Source organism: Protopterus annectens, chromosome 17.part0 (genome assembly GCF_019279795.1).
Source record: "Protopterus annectens isolate FY-2018-M chromosome 17.part0, PAN1.0, whole genome shotgun sequence".
Taxonomy (NCBI): domain Eukaryota; kingdom Metazoa; phylum Chordata; order Ceratodontiformes; family Protopteridae; genus Protopterus; species Protopterus annectens.
In genome coordinates, this window is record NC_056751.1 from 371,240,657 (window position 1) to 371,259,853 (window position 19,197).

At 34.2% G+C, this 19,197-nt stretch overlaps 1 protein-coding gene across 1 annotated transcript in view; it reads right to left on the reverse strand.

The window, feature by feature from the left end:
- CHKA (choline kinase alpha) overlaps positions 1-19,197 on the reverse strand; it is a gene marked incomplete in the record, with an annotated part of 620,299 nt that overhangs the window by 69,275 nt on the left and 531,827 nt on the right. The window contains 1 exon segment of the mRNA XM_044059444.1: positions 15,553-15,640. Coding sequence (XP_043915379.1) covers positions 15,553-15,640 — 88 coding nt within the window.

The window sequence follows — 19,197 nt, forward strand, 5'->3', positions numbered from 1 at the left end:
AAAAAATTTGGACAACACCATAAATAATGAGGGTCAAAGGCCCAAAAATTGGAAGAATTTAAATACTGCTCTTACAAACCTAAAACGTTTACAGAATAACAGTTTTTTTCTTTAGCATCAATTTCTGAACGGTATGAAGTCTGAAACTTACATGCCTGTCATTTTGCTCTGACTTCAAACACCAATAATTTGCTAATGATTTGGCAAAACAAACAATTTTATGAAAACGGACCAGAATGAGGCAAAAATCTGGACATTCTGTATTTGGACAGTTCAGAGGTATGATTATCTGTCACTTATTCACTGTTTGTGGCTGTCTATGCTGTTCTGGACATGTTTTTTCATGTTACGTCATGTCATTTCACTACATTTTGATGCCTGCTTCAAAAGATGTGGCCATGTTTGCCTATCTTAATACAAAATAAATGAATGGATCATATTCATTAGTGAAATCAGTCTGATTTTAGTTTTGCACTTACAACAGGATAAAGAGGAAATGTGAGACTAAATACTTTGTCTGCACTAACCATCCTCTAAAACCACCTTTCAAACAGCAGTGAAGAGAAAAATATTATAGTATTCTGATTTCCTTTTTTATGGGTTTAGAACTCTTTAAAGAATAACACTTTTGTTTGTAGCCTTCTAGTTGCAAGGCCTTATAATCCAAATAAAATAAAAAGCTGAGTTTTACAAGTCCTTCTTATAGGAAAAAAACACATACAGCCGATTCTCATCCTTGAATGTATTTCAAACTAGAACACAAAGTACCTTAAGATTCTGGTTGGCTTTAACATTTAACACAATAAACCGTAATGACACTGGCAGCGGTTTAAAACATCAGTTCTGAGAAGACTTGAAAAATTGACAATGAGAGAAAGAATGGTTGTGTGATAGAACCACTAATGCTATCTGTGTCAGTCCTATAAATCAGTTTTGGCTACTATCACCAATCTTCATGAATACATCATGAATAAAGTAAGACAGACAATAACAGAATAGGTAGGATCCATGGTATCAAAAAAAAAGAAATTATGTTTGTGATAATGTACTGCTTAACACTGTTTTCTGCTTTAATTCTTCCTTTGTGTTCCTTGTCACAAGCATCCAAAAATTTCAGGAACAAGGATTTTTGTTTCGTCTGTGCATTATTTGATCCAGGTAATCAATATGTACAGGCAATTACATAAAACTCTTAATCTTACTGTATCACACAGCTCTTCATTTCTCATAAGCAAACCAGAGATTTAAAGAATACATCACAACTTTAAGCATTTGAAAAAAGATTTACTTCATCAGTTTGATTATATAATCATTATGCGAACACTTACCAGACATGACCTAGATATCAAGAAAACTGGAAATAATGCAGACACAACTATCTTGCAATACTCTGGAATCCAGTTATCAGTCTTATTCTTTAGAAATAATTTAGAAATAAATCACATAGCTTAATAGAAAAAAACAGTATGATTTGAATATTTGCAGGTCCAAGCTGAATTTCTTTGTTTCTGATCTTCTGACCCTTAATGGATGGATGGATCATAGATGGATGCATTAAAGTATATAAAAGGATTATTGCTGCTAAGCGGATTCTCCTGATTGTCATAAGTATGCTTATGCGAAGAACAAACAGATGCATAAAACGTGCACAAGACACATGCGCGCGCGCACACACACACACACACACACACACACACACACACACACACACACACACATACATGTTTAGCACACTTCTGAGTGCATTTTCAAACTATGTTCCCTTAATGAGCACAAGGGCTCTGTGACCAGTAACATTTTGTAGAAAATGGAAATTATTTATGCTATTATTCCTAGAGAAATAATTAACCCTCCACGATTGCCATATTGAAACTTAAGCCCAAACCCCTATAAATACAGGCTACTCTGACAAACTTTAAATAGCAGAATGAGTTTTACCAGTCCTCCTTCAAATCTGCCCTCACCCATAGTCCTAGCTCTCAAATGTCCAGATTTTCGTAGAATGCGCAAATTTTTGCTTTTTATTTTTTCGCCTGTTCCTCATAAAAGTTGTGGTTTTCTGGTAAATCACCAAGGAGTGAAGTCACTAGAAAATGAATGCTGACACAACTCCTCTTATTCTAGCAATTTCCTATATTTATAATAGCAATATTTAAAATCTGTCCTTATTTTTGAGCCTTAGTCTCACCATTATTTTAGGCCTTGTCCAGATTTCTTGGTTGAGAGGTATGCCCACAGTTAGTGATCCTTTGTCCCCCTTCCTCCCATAAACACTTATTCTTATATCACTAGTGTTACTTTTAGAAATTAACGTCCTTATTGTCAGGCAATCAGTCTTTTGTGCATATCTTTTGTTTATCATTTGATCACTGCTGCAGTAGCCTTAGCTATAAGAGTTACATTCTGCACAGAATGCGATGGCAGGTCAGTTTCCAAAGCACCTGCCATGTACCAAGACCAGTGAGAGCTCAAAAAGAGCTGTAGAAAATCAATGATTTGGGCGCCCAGTCATTTAAGGATTTCCTGTTGCCAAAGAACACTCCTGTGAGCTTTCAAGGAATGACAGTTGACTAGTGTTTCACCATTGCTGGGTGGACAAGTTCCCTTCAGGGGAAAGAACTTTCATAGATTTCTTTGTGACAGAAACATTACTTTTTTGTGAGGTACATTACTTGGATTGTTAGTTTCTAAAAGTAACACTACTGATGCAGGGATACGTGTTTATGGGAGGAAGGGGGCTGGGTAAATCTAAGCTGTGATTTTCACTGTGTGTTTTTTTTTTTTGTGGAAATCACCATTTTTTGTTACTTACCTCTTTTGCCAACTGCTGCTGCCAGTAATACCTGGACTTCAGGTTTAATTATTGTCATTACCAAGGAGCAACTTAAACGGTCCTCATGTTTTCCTTCCTCCAGCCACAAACTGGCAGCCTTTGCCCCTTCAGCAAGTTATGAATTTGCCTCATCCACAGATGGGTGGCTCTGTTGTTGGCTAATTTTTGTTCCTCAAACCATTTATCATCTTCCTCAGTTTCCTATGGTATAGTCCTTTTAGCCACCATGAACTGGGGGTTAGACATGCCCTCTGTGGCTGTTTAAGTGTCCTTACCAGGCATGGGAGAATCTCTCTTTTTTTTTTAAAACAAATTTATTGTTTTAACATACAAGAGAAATATCATAACAATTTTATACAAATAATTAAAAATAGGTATTATTATAATATTCAACAAAACAACTAAAGTATTTACAAAGACATCCACTACAATCAGATCAATTAATTAAACTAAAATACTGTGCTATTGAAATTAGAATTTTTTTTAACAAATTTTGTAAATTATCCCATACAATAAAATGTGATGTTTTTCTAGTTGTTCTCATTCTAATTGTGCTTATTTCCATATGACACATTATATTCATAACATTTTTAAATTCATTGAACGAAGGAGGTGTATCTGAAATCCAATTTCTAGTTATTATTTTCCTAGCCACTGCTAGGATAGACCATAACAAGGGAAGCTTAATCTTTTAACACATTGAGGTACAGGTGTGTTGAATAATATAAGAGACTTAGAAATAATGAAATTATCTGTAAAAAGAGCCTGCAAAAATTCATTAATTGACTTCCAGTATTCTTTCAACTTCATACAGTCATAAAACATATGAGCCCAGTCAGCATTAATTTCTACATTACATCTCTTACATAGATTATCTTTATTATTAATTTTATTCATCATCAAAGGTGTATAAAAGATCTATGTAAAAATTTCCATGTATAAAGTCTCCAGACAATGGAAGATGTAGTTCTATAAGCAGATTCCAATATATATTGTTTATCTTGTTGAGTTGGTGGGTCCCCATTAATAGAGGTGAAATAATTCCAGTATGAATCTACATTGTAAAAGTTTCTTGGCTGATAATTTTATGTATATATGAAAGTTTACCTTTATCAGAAACTTTATGCTGTAAATTTATTATCAAGTAATCAATCAGTTTTGGAATAGATTCTTTAACTGTTATAGACATTAGATCTATTCTATCAATGAGATTTTGTCTAAAGATCTGAACCTCTAACCAGCAAGTTTCTCTTAGATCAAATTCTTGTTTTAAGAAATCTAGATTTTAACTTTATTATCAGATATCAGCTGATACCAGTACTTTAGATTATTATCTATAGCTAAATGAGCTCCTTCAGAAGTAGATGACATAAGCATACCCTGAGTATAAATTATAGGAATACAATAAAATTCCATTCCCTATACTTAGGGTGCATGAATATAAAGTTACGATAACTAATAATAATATTTAATGGGTAACAGACCATATGTTTAGGTGTAATAGGTGAAGTACAAAATTCCTTTAGCAACCACAACATGGAGTTATTTATAATCATATTTTTATGTGTTAAGGAGATTTTCATGAAGTGCATACTAATTAGCTCCCAATAATCTTTCCACTTTGACATATGACCGATCTACTAATAAAGTAATAACTTTTATAATAGAAGAGATAATATATAAATTAAAGTCTGGAAAAGAAATACCCCTTGAGACCAGCTATTAGTATGTTTCTTTAATGCAATCCTAGGTCTATTAGGTGCCCATAAGAAATTTAACATTAGTGTATTCAGTTTCTTGATAGTTATTTTTGTAGGTGAAAGTATTATTGATTGTATTAAGTATAAAATCTTGGGGAATATTATCATTTTAATAATTGTAAGTCTCTCCTCCATAGTAAAAAACATATTATTCCAGGTATTAAAAAGATTTTGTATATTAAGAAAACAGGTATTATAGTTATTATATATAATAGATTTAATATCTTTAGATAGTATTATACCTAAATAGGTTATCTGACCTGAGTTGGGTACATATTTAGTAAAATCACTAATGAGAGTATGTTTTCGTGTATATATAGGTAGTATTTTAGTTTTTTCTTCATTGAATATTAAACCAGAAATACTTTTAAAATTCATCATTTTATCAAATAAAGACCGCATAGAAGAATTAGATCCTGCTGATGTAATTAGAACATCATCTGCAAAAAGTTGAATTTTTGATGTTGTATTTTCTTCTATTTCAAAACCCTCTATGTCAGTACTGTTTCTAATCAAATTAGCCCAAGGCTCCATTACTAAAGTGAATAATAGTGGAGAAAGTGGACATCCTTGCTTTGTACCTTTAAGAATGGGTATTTTTTGTGAAACATATGTTCCTACCTTAATATAAGCCAGCGTTCCTTTGTATAAATGCTCAATTAAATTTACAAATGCATCAGAGAAATTGTGCACTTCAGTAAGGTAAACAGATAGTCCCAACTTACTGAATCAAATGCTGAACCTATATCAAGACTAATAAGTGTTAAATCTTTCTTTTTCCTATTTGCAAAATCAATTAATGTTAAAGTTCTTCTTATATTATCAAAAGTATTTCTATTTACAATGAAGCCCGTCTGATCTATGTCTATAATGCCAGGGATAATTGTCTTCAATCTATCAGCAAAAATACTCATAAACATTTTTTAATCAACATTAAGTAATGAGATGGGTCGATATGAAGAACATCTAGTTGGATCTTTATTAGGTTTTAAAATTGGTGAAATAAATGTATATTGCCAAGATGGGGGGGGTTATTAACTCAGTTTGGGCCAGAATAAAAACCTTATGTATTAATGAATATGTAGTTTTAGAAAGGATTTTATACATCTCTGGTATAATACCATCATTACCCGGTGCTTTGTTTGATTTAAGCTTATTTATTTGTGTAATAACTTCTGTATATGAAATACTCTTGTCCAATAGTTTAATCTGTTGTTTATTAAGCTTTTTATTCATGTTTGTGGTTATAAATTCCTTTATTTTATCTTTAGGTTCCATGTTAATGTTGTTATGGTTAATCTTGTGAAAGTGATTTTTAAATTCATCCAGTATTTCTGGTATACTAGAAACATTCTTCTTTTCCTTAGAGAAAAGATTTCTTTGATATGGTTTTGTTTATTCAATCTTTTGTTTTATTTTTAAGTCTATGTAAGTATTTGGGGCTTATTGAATAAGACAAAACTTGTATTTCTCTAAAGTTATTTTAACTTTATGAGTTAAAATTTCTTTGTATTTCTCATTTAGTTTGTTTATTTCTTCAATAACTTTCTTGTCCATAATATTTTCTTTATTATTATGTTTATAAGAGTCTAGTTTACTTTGAATATCTAACAATTCCTTATCCCAAGATTTCCTTTTGTTATTATACCATCTGATACTTTGTCCATATAGATATGATTTTAAGGCATCCCAAACATAGACAATGGAGACTTCAGGAGTATTATTTATGTCTAGAAAATGTTGTACTTCTGAAAGTATATATTCTTTATAGTCTTTTAGCTGAGTTAAGTATGCTGGTATCCTTTTGATCTGAACATTATGAGTATTTTTTATCATGAATTCAAAAACAATGGAGTTATGATCAGATATAGGACATGAAATGATTTTGGAATTAATTAAATCTGTTACCATCTGGTTAGAAATAAAGACCCTATCTATTTTTGAATAAGTTTTGTATCTGTTAGAAAAAAAGGTGTATGGTAATGATTTTGACTCTATCTGATTATTAATATCATTCAAATGATAAGAATTAGCAAAATCATTTAAATGTTTTGCATTAGATGTAATTCTTCTTTTCTTTATAGTGGTAGTATCACTTTCATGTAGTATACAATTAAAATCACCAGCTAAAATAGTATCACCTATAGAGAATGATATGATCTTATCAATATGATGTTTCACTGTATTAATACCAATTCCAGGTATCCAGTATACATTAATTAAAGTGTAAGTCTTCCCATTAATTTGTATTGTAACCATACAAAACATTCCTTTGTCATCCTGATAAGACTTAATGGTTTTAGGAATGGGCATACTTTTATTCCATAAAATAGCCACTCCTCTTTTTTCTGAGTGTGCTCTGAACTAACCAATACTGCATACTTATTAGTGGCTAGTTTATCAATATCTTTTTTTTCAAGAGATGGGTTTCTTGCAGGAAGACTAGATTGGCCTTGTGTAGATTAATGTATCTTATTAGGCTTGCCCTTTTACACGGATTATTCAATCCATTAATGTTTAAAGAAATTCCTTTTAAAGATGTCATTTGGCATTTTTAAAACTCAAGAATCTTATGATCAAAATAACAAATAACAAGATAAATAATGTTACATCTCCTCTTTTAGGTGTACCTTTAAATATAGCTGTATTTATTAAATCTCTTATGGGATTTTGTATAGGATTCAATTTTGTTTGTAGTGACAATGAGTGTACAAAATATATTGTGGATGTCAAAACTATATACATATAACAATGAACAAGTGAAAATAATGTAAGGATTAAACCTTGCATCCCGCCTGGAGTTGAAAACTCCAACTTAGAGCAGTATTTACTACTCAAGTTAACCCCCTACCCTAAGCAGCAGTACCTCAGCTACCACCTTATCAATTTAATACTAGTTATATTTAACTGAGGTTAACAGTTTTCAATTCAATTATCTATCAAGACAAAACTACACATTTGGTAAAACAGCATCATATAAACTAAAATAAACTTTTTTTTTTTTTTTTTTAAAAACTGTTCATACTATTATATAGATCTATGTAATATATAACACTTGAATTCTAATAGCATTCAAATAATCTTAATGTTAGAAATCAAGAGGAGAGAAACTTATGTTCTAACATTCATTTAAATCAAAAACTTTGGCTAATATGATTCAGACATTACATGCATTAAGATGCATCTATTTTCTGTCATGTGAATTCTATCAACAGCTTCCAAAAAAATCTTGAATTGTTTGTATATGAGCATTTACTTAAACTCATTATTGTCAATAGAGTAAAATATTGTATTCATAAAAATTATTATAAATCATATTGCATAGTTATGCAGATTCTCAGAAACACCTGCATTATTACCTTAAAAAAAAAAAAAAAAAAAAAAAAAAAAAAGCCATCACACACAAACACAGACACACACACATACATATACACACACACATATACACACACACACACACACACACACACACACATACATATACACATAGATACACACACACACACACATATATATATATATATATCTGATCTCACTGAGTTGTGTGTTAGTAGAGCACTATCCTACTTGCTGTCCCTAGAATAAATCTGTCTGCTTTATACAAAATAATGCACAGCAAACACATATTGGTAACCAGATTTTACAATCATGCTAACCTACTGCTTTAAAATATATCACATGACATTTCTTCCAGAATAGAGTTATAAGATTATTTATGTTTGTCAATCAGATGAATTAAATGAGTTATAGTAAAGTATATGTTTGGAACACAAATTTTAACACAGATTATTATGCTGCTGTTAAGTAGATTTTCAAAACATTTAAATAAATGTTTCATTTTTATGCCTTCTAAAATAAGACATTTACTTACTACAAGAAACTACATCATTTAAACTCATTATAACTGACATATTTTATGAACAGAGTATTTTTCCTGAATCTGTGGTGTGTCAGTGTGATAACCTTGTCAATGTTTATACTAACTGCTTTCAGTTTCTCTGTGAGAATTCTGTGATTTGAAGATTCTGAGGTAACTCAAGGACATTGTGCATAAGACAGCCCACATCCCAGATTGTCTCTTTTGGCGGGAAACTTATTAAAAACTAGTGACAAACATTCATTTAGCAGTGTAAATGCATCTAAACATGACAGAACCTCCACAATGTATTCCACAGATCATCACAGCCTCTATGCAAGTGAAATTAAACTCAAAATTACCAACAAGCAATAAAACTCAGCATTCTTCTCCCAACTCAATTTTCATACAAATCCTATTATTCACCGTGCCCACACAGTCTAAAGCATTTCTATATATTAATAAAGAAAAGAAAAAGAGAGTAGAAAATAAAAGGGAGTGAGGCAGAAATAAAAATGTAAGAGAAAGCTGTAAGAAGTATATACAATGGAATGTTACTTACTGTTTATATTAATAGAGTTAAAAATAAAACATATTATTTACTCTTATTTAGTTCTGATTATTATTAGTTAAAGCATGACAGATTATTTACAAACAAGCATAAGCAGTATAATCAAGAAAGTATAATTAGAAATAGCATTTGAAGAACTTATAAACTTTTACAAGAAATAAATATGTTATTATTCTATTAATGATATTTTCATTACTGTTCTCTCCCTGCCCTCCCCCACCCTTTACCCACTACATAATCTAAATAGAATGTCATTGTTTAAACAAAGAAAATAATAAAAAAAGAAGGAAAAAAAAGGTAAAGATAAAATAATTTATCAAATTTCTAACCTTACTTTTTCAGAAAGAAAAACAAATCGAGTCACAGCCTGACATTAAATCCTCAGGCATTTTGACTGGTTATGAAACAAAACATTTCTTTGCACATAGAGAATAACTTTGATTAAATCTTTTCCAAAATATTTGTGGCTTTCTGGAAATGCAGGAACTATATTCAAAAGATTAATAATGAAGTAAAAGGATGAGAGAGAAAAAAAACATATAAGAAATCATTTGTTTTTTACTCTGTTGTCCTTCGCTCAAGTGTTCCAGGAAGCTTCAGTTGCCAATCTCTTTAATGAAGAACTAGCCCATTCCATTTCTTCTATTTTATCCAAAATCCTTTTTCTTTGACAAACAGTAAAGCAGAGTCTAAATCATCAAGACCTTAGGACCATCAGGAAGGAAGATTTTAAGCTTGGCAGGAAACAGAAGGTATGTTTTAAACTGTGCTTTTTAAGCTCCCTTATTAGTGGCAGAAAAACTTTTCTTTTAGCAATTACCATGGAAGAATAGTCATTGTCAAACGCACAGTTGTCTCATTAAACTTAACAGGAGCTTTAGCCCAAGCAGATTTAAGAACCATCTCTTTATCAAAGATGATAGAAATCTAACTATAACTGATCTAGGATAGTTTTGTTAGAGTTAGTATTAGCTATAGATCTATGTGCTCTTCGATACCAAAAGAGAATGCTTCTGGTAAATCTAAAGTTTTAGGGAGCCATGTTGTTAAAAAAGAAGTAATATTGTTACCTTCAATATTTTCTGGCAGTCCAAAATCCTAATTTTATTGCGCCTAGATCTATTTTCCAGGTCATCCAGCTTTGTTTGTAAATGTGTATTTTGTTTCAGCAGAAACTCAATGTTGATTTCCTGTTCTTGTATTTTATTTTCCATGTCATTCACAGCTTCTTCTATGCCTGTCATCTGGATCTTCTGTTGTTGCAGGTCCATATGTAACAAGTCTATTTGTTTTGTAGTTTTTTCTATGAAAGTGTCTATTTTAGTATCCATTTTATCCATCTTAGCAGTAAGTTGCTGGACTATAATTATCAGAGACTGAAGTTCTTTCTTGATGCTGGAGTCTTGAGAATTTGTCTTACTGGAACTCATTTCAGACTGATAAACTGACAGGAAAATTTCCAAAGTAATTTCTGACAGGAATATTATTAAGATTTCCTTTCTTTTTTAGATATAGTTCAAGAACTATATAAAACAAACATATTTAGAAAGAAAATTACTTCAAGAATGAATTTTTTAAGTAATTAATTCCTGTCAATGTAATGAAATTGGTGGAGCTGAAGAAATCTGCTGCTATCCTGTGTTCATCCTTGGCCACGCCCCGGGAGAATCTCTCTTGATGGTCTCAGAGGAAGAAGTGGGGAATGCTTCTTACCTATCCAGACCGAGATGCCTGTTCCCCGGGGTGATATACCTGCAAGAGTCAGTCTATTTCTATGGAAATTTATGTCAAGAAGAAGTAGAAAGTTAAACATTTACCTTCCACTGTTTCAGTTGCTTTAGACAGGAAAGATTTGCTTGGTTAGGTTATGGCTTAGTTTTACCGCTCTCATTCTGGTTTTACTAGCAACAAAAAAGGAAGCTTTCATTTTCTGTAGATTCCCAGTATAATAAACACAGATATTATTTTGAGGGAAAAACTCCTGTTTGCTCTCTTCAGGTAAATGATTCTGAGGAGAGAGCTTTTTTTCTGATGGTCACTTGGAAGAATTTTCTTTTTTTGGAAACCATATATAGGATGAAACAATTGTTTCAGTGAGAACTTAATGACATTCTAGTGTCTATGAAAAATATTGAGAGTTATTACACAGGAATTTACTTTAGCTAGTTGTGTTCCTCTTGCACTTCCAGCTTTGGACAATACTTTTATTACAGTCTACAATGTGCCTGGCAACCAGCATGCAGCCCCTAAGAATTCTGGCAGATGGATTGTATAAGTTTCTTCAGTTTTGGATTTGACCCCATGATTCTTTCCTTGGCAAATACTGCTGCAGCTAAATATTTGGCAAATGTTAATCTTGGTGAAAAAAATGTATACTTCTGCTGCACTTCGTTAGTAATCTTGATTGTCACCATAATAGTCAATTTTCCTTCTTATGAGGAAAAAACATCTATGAATACACGTATTGCTTCTGTGTCTCGTGACTAATCTTTGAAGTGTGCTTATGACTTGGCTGATACATCTTCCACAGCAGCTGCCACTGGAACGGTTATGAGAAAGTTTGCATGGTTATAATGTTAACATTCACCTGAAGATGTTAAAGCTGAAAACAATGAATTCTTCTTTGGATAAGGACTCTGTTTTGGACTATTTATCGCTGAGGCCCTTAAAATGTGTGATGAGATAAGGAAATTGACTCAAGGGGTGACTCAGATTTTTCAGCCTTCCTTCTCCAAGTTTGTTAAAATTTTCACACCAACCCCAACATCTTTTATATAAGTAGACCCAGCAAACTTCAGGCAAAGAGGCATTCATAAAGCAATGACAAGGAGGTTCCAAAAAGAGGGGGTGGACTTTAAACTTCCATAACAACTCAAAACAGGTATGTCTAATTACCAGTCCTATAATGTATGTAAATACATCTTAAACAGTGATGTCTGCACACTGCTCAATTACAAATTTAGAGCTAAAGGTTATCATAATTGTTCTATAAAAGGTGTGGTATATACTGCACTGTCAGGCATGCACAAGCTTTTACACTGGAAAGACTAAAAAGAACCTTCAAGAGCATATTGCAAAATGTGTGTGTGACATTGGAAGGGCTTGTTTAAAAAATGCATTGTACAAACATTCAATGCCTATGCTGCTTTTAAGAAACTTTTATTTATGGTTTTAGAAAAGGTTGATAAGTCACATTGACATTTCAAATTCTAGTTTTAGGATTTGTAAAAATTAAAGTGTTTTGTTCGAGAGACCACTTTCATCGGAATCAAAGGTCTCCCATTCTGCCTTTAAGCTCCATTACCGTCTGTAACAATGGATGCCTCAGACTTTGCTTGGGGGCTGTGAATTTGGGGGTATAGATACAGGGTCTTTGAAGCAAGAAAGGCAGACCAAAACACTTAAACATCAAACAGATGTTGTCAGTAAAAATGTGCTCAACTCTCTCAATCATTTGTGGTCTCTGGACTTCTACAAGTGACCACAGATTAGATCACAGTGACGTGGTACATAGAAAATTGGGGGAGGGGGGTTCAAAGCTTACCATCTGCACAGATTGACTATGGTAGCATAAGATATAGCAATTCTGCATAATCTCATTTCAGTCAGTTCATACATTGGACTTACAGACTGGGCTTAAATATGAAGTGTTGCTTGATACTCCCCAACTTGAAACATCTTCTACATACTGTCTGCATGATAGAAGCTTAATGCCTTTTATGTACCTTTTTTCTACAGACATTCAGCAGGTATTATATGAGGCAAGGAAATACTGCTACTAGAAAATCATGTACATTAGCTTATGTAAAGATTATTCTAGTTGGTGCCACATTAAGAGCCAAGACCATTTTAATGCTACTGCTTCCCTCATTCTAAAATATTAGTGTGAGCTTAATCCACTGGCCTTTTTTACTCCTCTGTCTAGGTTCATCTTTAGGCCATTTTAGCATATCTGCCCAAGGATCCTTCTCTTTCAATACACTCATTTTAAGCTGCTTTTGAAAGCTATTTTTTACATATCTCTCTACATATAAAACAGGTGGTTCCTTCTTAGGATTTTAATTTTGTTTTGAAAACACTATATATTGTGCCATATGAAACAGCTTTTCAGGATGGTATAAAGTTCTTATCTGGGACACAGCGTTACTGACTGTTCTGATTTCTGCAAGAAGAGTGTCTGAGTTGCAATCTCTTATGGTGGGTCAGCCTTATCTCATTTTCCTCAAAGACAGGGTTTCCTTGGTAATTAATCCTTTATTTATGCCTAAGTGGTATCTGGGTTTAATATGAAAAAAGCTATCAATCTCACTGTCTTCTCTGCAGAAACTAAAATGAGGGAGAATAGATCTTCCTCCTCTGGATGACCACCGACTACTCGGATACTATCTTGCCAGAAATAAAACCTTCTGAAATTATGACCAGTTATCCATTTTTATGAGGGTAAGAAATAAGGACAACTTATGTCAAAACAGACAATTTCTTATGGTTGTTCTATGCTATTTCCTTTTGTTTGTTTTTTTTTTTCACACCATAATAATGAATTCCTGGTAGGGTCAAGGCACAGTCTCTGTTAGGGGCTTGACTTCTTCAGTGGGTCTTTGGAAAGGGGTGGATGCTAGAAGTATTCTAGACGCAGCATATTTGTCCTCTGTAAATACATTTGCAAAGCACTGCAAATTAGACTCCTTTTCCAGGTCTAGAGCAGGTTTTGCTATAATCATTCTCCAGGGACTACCAAACCCTCATCCGTCTTCCCAAACCTTCTCACTATGGTGGTCTACTAGCTAAGGCTATTGTAGCAGTGATCAACCGATGAACACACTACAGTTGTGTAAACCTAAAATAGCAGTAGATGTTCAAATGATCACTGCTGCAGAACCTGATCCCTCCCTCCACCCCCACCTTGTTTTTTATATATTTTTGTTGCCAGGTTACAGACACTGAATTTGATTTACTATCACTTTCAGATGGCATCCAGAGCTCTAGTCTTCTTAGAGTTAGCATGAAAACTCTGAAGTGTTTGGCACCCATATCACTGATTTTCTGTAGCCCTGCTTGAGCTGTCAATGGTTTGGACGCATGGAAGATGTCATTACGCTCTGGAAGCTGGCCAGCTGTTATATCCTGTTCAGGATATAACTCAAAAAGTTAAGGCTACTGCAGTAATGATCATTTGAACATCTAATGTTATGGTAAGTTTACTTACACAACTGCACTTCCATGCTTCTGTTTAACTTGCTAATTGAAAATCATGCTGTACCAGTTACAAAGCATGACATTATATCTCTCAATTGTTTTTAATTTTGTCTCATATTTTTGTCCTCTTTTTCATGAAATGTTTAATTTTCTAGTAAATCACCAGGGATTACAGTCAATCAGTAATATATTTATCCATATGCCCTAAGCATGCCATGTGGGAATGATGGCATGCGTGTGTGTGTGTGTGTGTGTGTGTGTGTGTGTGTGTATACACTCTGTGGTAGACTGCATGCTTTACCCAAAGTAAATTTCTTTGTCTTGCCCCCACTAAGTGACAGGATAAGGACTGACCCCCCCCCCCCACACACACACACACACACACAAACTCTCAACTGGATTAAGTAGGCAAGCAGCATTTAAAAAAAATGGTAATATTTTTGCCACTGAGACTGTACAGGACTAATGTGACAACCTTTTGAAAATAATCATGGATTCAGACATTCTTACGGAATTCAGTTACACACAGCATTAATGCAACAAAATTAAACTGGGGTAGCAGAAATCAGTCATTTCATTAATTCTGGTCCGTCTATCTCAGCCCAGTGAGATCAAGAGGGGTTTCTGATCAGTGATGCTGGAGATGCAGTCTTGACCATAGGTTATTTCCCAATGGTTAAATGGATGGAGCACCCAGAGATTGTCTTTAGATCACCTCTCATGTTTCAGGGAATGGAAGATCAAGGGAGGGTAATCCCTTATTAGAATAGTGTTCCTAGATAAATTAGGTGCGAGTTCCAAGGAAAAGGAAATATATCTGTTTATGAGAGGCAAGTAAAGACAGAATGTAGGGCATCCACTTCATATAGGTGTGTAGATGCCCATACTAAGCATGACTGCCCACATCAACAAACACTGCATACTGTATGTCTCCCCAGCCAAGTCAGGGCATTAGCAAAGAAAGCTAGGCTATGTACAATGTAATGGCTGCAATGTGAGGAATTAAGGACCAAAATACAGATAACAGAATAGTACATAGATAAATAGATTGATAGACAGACAGATAGACTGATAGAACGTTTTTCAAGTAGTTGGGTAAAGTGGCACACTTGAACCATGCAGTCCTCATCTACTGTCAATGTATATGTCCTACAAAATACAAAAAAACTCAGGTTTATAATAGACTGTTTGGCAATGTCACACAGAACAGTTACAATGTATAGTAACATTTACAGAAACAGTAAATCTAGGTTTACATCCCTCCTTTAGTAAAGTTTTATATCAAAGTCAGCAAAAGTGACATACACCAAAATTGTCTTATTCAGATGTTATTTACCTGTAATTGTAGCTGCTATATTCAAAGTCAATAAGCATAAGTTTCTGCTTGTAATTGTTTTCCTTATTTTCAAGTAGAAGAATATTACCTGGAAGAAAAAATGATTAAATTGAATATTTAAAAATCATTAAAACATAATCTTATCCATCATGGAACTAGAACTATTGGGATTATGGTAATACATCAATCCTTATATAATCAAAAGTCCAATAACCACAAAAATATCATCAGTATAACAAATTGAGTGCAGGCCTTTCAATTACTATAGCATCAAGACCATCCCAGAATTCTTTAGTAATGCCCACAAGTGCATAATGTCAGTTAGATCCATTAACATGAAGCAACTGCCAGTGCAAAAGTAAATGAACAGTCTTACAAGGATCTACAGCACAGACATTTATACAGAAAACCACACAAGTACATTTGCCAATACCACTGAAGAAGAATATCCAACAAGAATTAAAAGTTAATAGGCACACAGCAATCAAACTCTAAGTACAATGAAATAAGTTTATACACAAATGCCATGACGTTATACAGGAAGGCTTCAATGTCTGTACCCTTCAGTGTGGGTGAGAGCCCCTAAACTCTGAACTTGCATACACTAACTCCACTGTCATAAAATGGTGACATTAACCAGTATTGCATAACTCGGATTTTCATTCAGGGATTCTTGACCATCTAACAGTGTGATGAAATAAAAGCTCATTAAAACTTTTTTGAAAATGTGATATGCAGCAAAATAATGTTAGGTGGGATTAAAAACTTCAGTAATAGCAACGCACATATATAATCCAAGGGCTTGTTGAGAGACATAAGTACTTGATATAAGTATACAAACTTTTAAGTTTGTCTGATGTAAAAGTGTATATGACTAGGCATGTTATGGTTCCCATGATGGCTTACCTAATATTATTCCAATGTTGCTACACTCTGTCATATCTGAAAATGATGAGTGCATGTCTAATACTCTAACTTACAGCAAGGTAACATAACAGTTCTGAGAGGATTTATGTTACCAGGGCTATGAAAACAGAGACTGGTCACTACCAGAAAGCAGGCAGGCATTGCAGCCAAAGTCTACAGTTACCTTAGAGGATTAGTTCTTTAGAGCATATGTCAGATATTGCATGACTACTGACACTAACAGAAAGGCCCCCCTCCACAAAATTCAAAGTTCAAGGCAAAATCTGTAAAGTAACACCAGACAGGCTACTGGAGCTCTGCCATGAAAGAGTAAATTTAGAAGGGGGAATTGGGGCAACAGAGTACATGCATTAGCAAATATCAACCCAAGAGTTTTGTTACAGTAATATTCTATGCAACTCCCCTGTATTCTTTAAAATTATGAAAGCAAGCAAGTCAGTACAGTTTGGGAAAACATCAGTTATATAACTGGGCAAAGTGACTCATTAAAAATAGACAAAGCTCAATACCTCCCAAGGGCAAGAATGAATTAGATATTAAGATGTGAAGTTTCCAAGAGAAGAATTAAAGAATAAGGAAATCTAAAAGAAGCAAAAAACTATTTTGTCCGTAAGAACCTAAACTTGTCATCATGCAAATTTTATAACACTGCCCTGTCAGAAGACTGACTTTGCTTAAAAAAGGCACAGTGCAAGTGGACAAGGTTTTAGCCAATATACAAATGCCTCAGTGGGGGAGAAATGCAGACCATCCCTGGCAAAGCAATTTTGACTGTCTACTGTCTCTTCCCAGGCTGACATATATTAAACCCCCTTAGAATGACACCAGACTCTAAGCCAATTGTTGAAGTCAATTATATTTTGGTAATGGAGAACACTAGACCTTGCCAGTGTTCTTGCACAGCAGTCAGAACATTCCTGCAGCTGCATTGTTTGATAGCAGCCATGGTAATGTTTTGACATTTTTCGGGATACTAGTAAAATGTCTCAGTCTGTTTCTGGCTGCCATGCCATGCCACAATACTGAACTCTCCTAGGTGTTAGGACTTTTCCCCTCATTATGTTTTGACTTTTTCCTGATTTTTTGCACTAACGGGCTGAAAGCTATGCAGGTCAACTGGGTGCTGTAAAATAATAGTACAGAACTGAACCCTGGCATTCAGATGTTCATAAGTCAGTACTAGGATACCTACCCTTGCTGGTTATTTTAAGCCTAGCCAAGTTCCCTTTTAGTGCTTGTTAGATGGGCCTTACCCAGCCCATGATAGATCTCTAGTAAGAATAACTGGGATCACATTTAAAGTCAACAGATTTGTTAGATGTACACTCTGTTTAGCACCAGTATTTTCATAAAAGACCATTCATGAATGGATTTAAACTGTAAACTCTACTACTTCATTATGCATAACTCTCAACCTTTCATTTTAGAATTGTTGATCACTACATCTCACAATATGGAACAAATGGACAAAATGTCTAACACTTACTAGCAGCCAGCTCTCTAAAGGAAGTTCACAGCATTGGTTAATAACTGTTTCCTCATTACTTACAATAAGTTGATGAATTATCTGCCATGCATATTCATGGTGATAGCTAAGATCTCAATAGCAAATTCCCACCTTATCTCCACCCTACTTTATGCCTCTTCAATATATACCAACCTAACGCAATGCGATCTAAGCAAGCTAGAGACCTGCTACAACAAAATCGCCAAATTCGCCAGAGGGGCATCCTACCGTAGTCACCACTGTCTCTCACTTGCTGAACTGTACTAGCTTGAACTCCCTCACCTCCTTCAATGGTATCAACTCTCACTCGCCCACAAACTAGTAAACCATCCACTAAATGTCCCATCCCTCCAGAATCTACTCCAACCCTATCGCACCACCAGACCACTAAGATCCAGCAACAAAAATCACTTGCAGATCACTAAAGCCAATAACTCTGCTGGTGAAGCACTATTCTCGTGCGCCATTGCCAAATTATGGAACTCCCTCCCACCCACAATTACCTCTGTACCATCATGCACCCACTTCAAAACTTTACTAAAAGCGCACCTGAAAACATGCTGGCTATGCCCTTGCAACTCCCACTGTAATATCACCCACCCCATCCAACCACTACCTTTCTTTCCACCCCACTATCTACCTTGATTATAGCAACCTCAGATGCTCATAAGCCTACTACTTATTATACAGCAGGAACTTCTTACTGTAACATTTGTTAATGTCTGTTATGTACTTGGCATATAAAGATTCTAGTTGTCTACTGATGTACTATGTTCTTCGTCTGTAAATATGTTTGTAATTAACTGCTATGTTAATCAAATTGTTAATTGCTATGTAATCCAATGTAACTACTGTCTGTCTATTTTAACTGTGGAGCTTTTCTCCCTGGGCCTCCGCTGAAAATGGACCTACGTCCAGTCGGACACTCCCGGTCAACAAATGTAAATAAGTATGGACACTGAACTTACTCTAGTCATTGTGGAGAACACTGCAGCTCAAACAATGACAATCTGCTGTTCTGGTGATGGAGTTGTGCAAGGTCCAATGTTAACCATTATGGCCAAGAAAAGATCTTTTAACTTTTAATCATGGCATGTCTAATGCCTTAGTTGATGTGTAACAGAGCAGCAGATGAAGTGAAATATTACTCATCTGCAGCAGTCTTCATTCTGTCTGATAGATATTACTTCTGCATTAGTATACTTCTACAA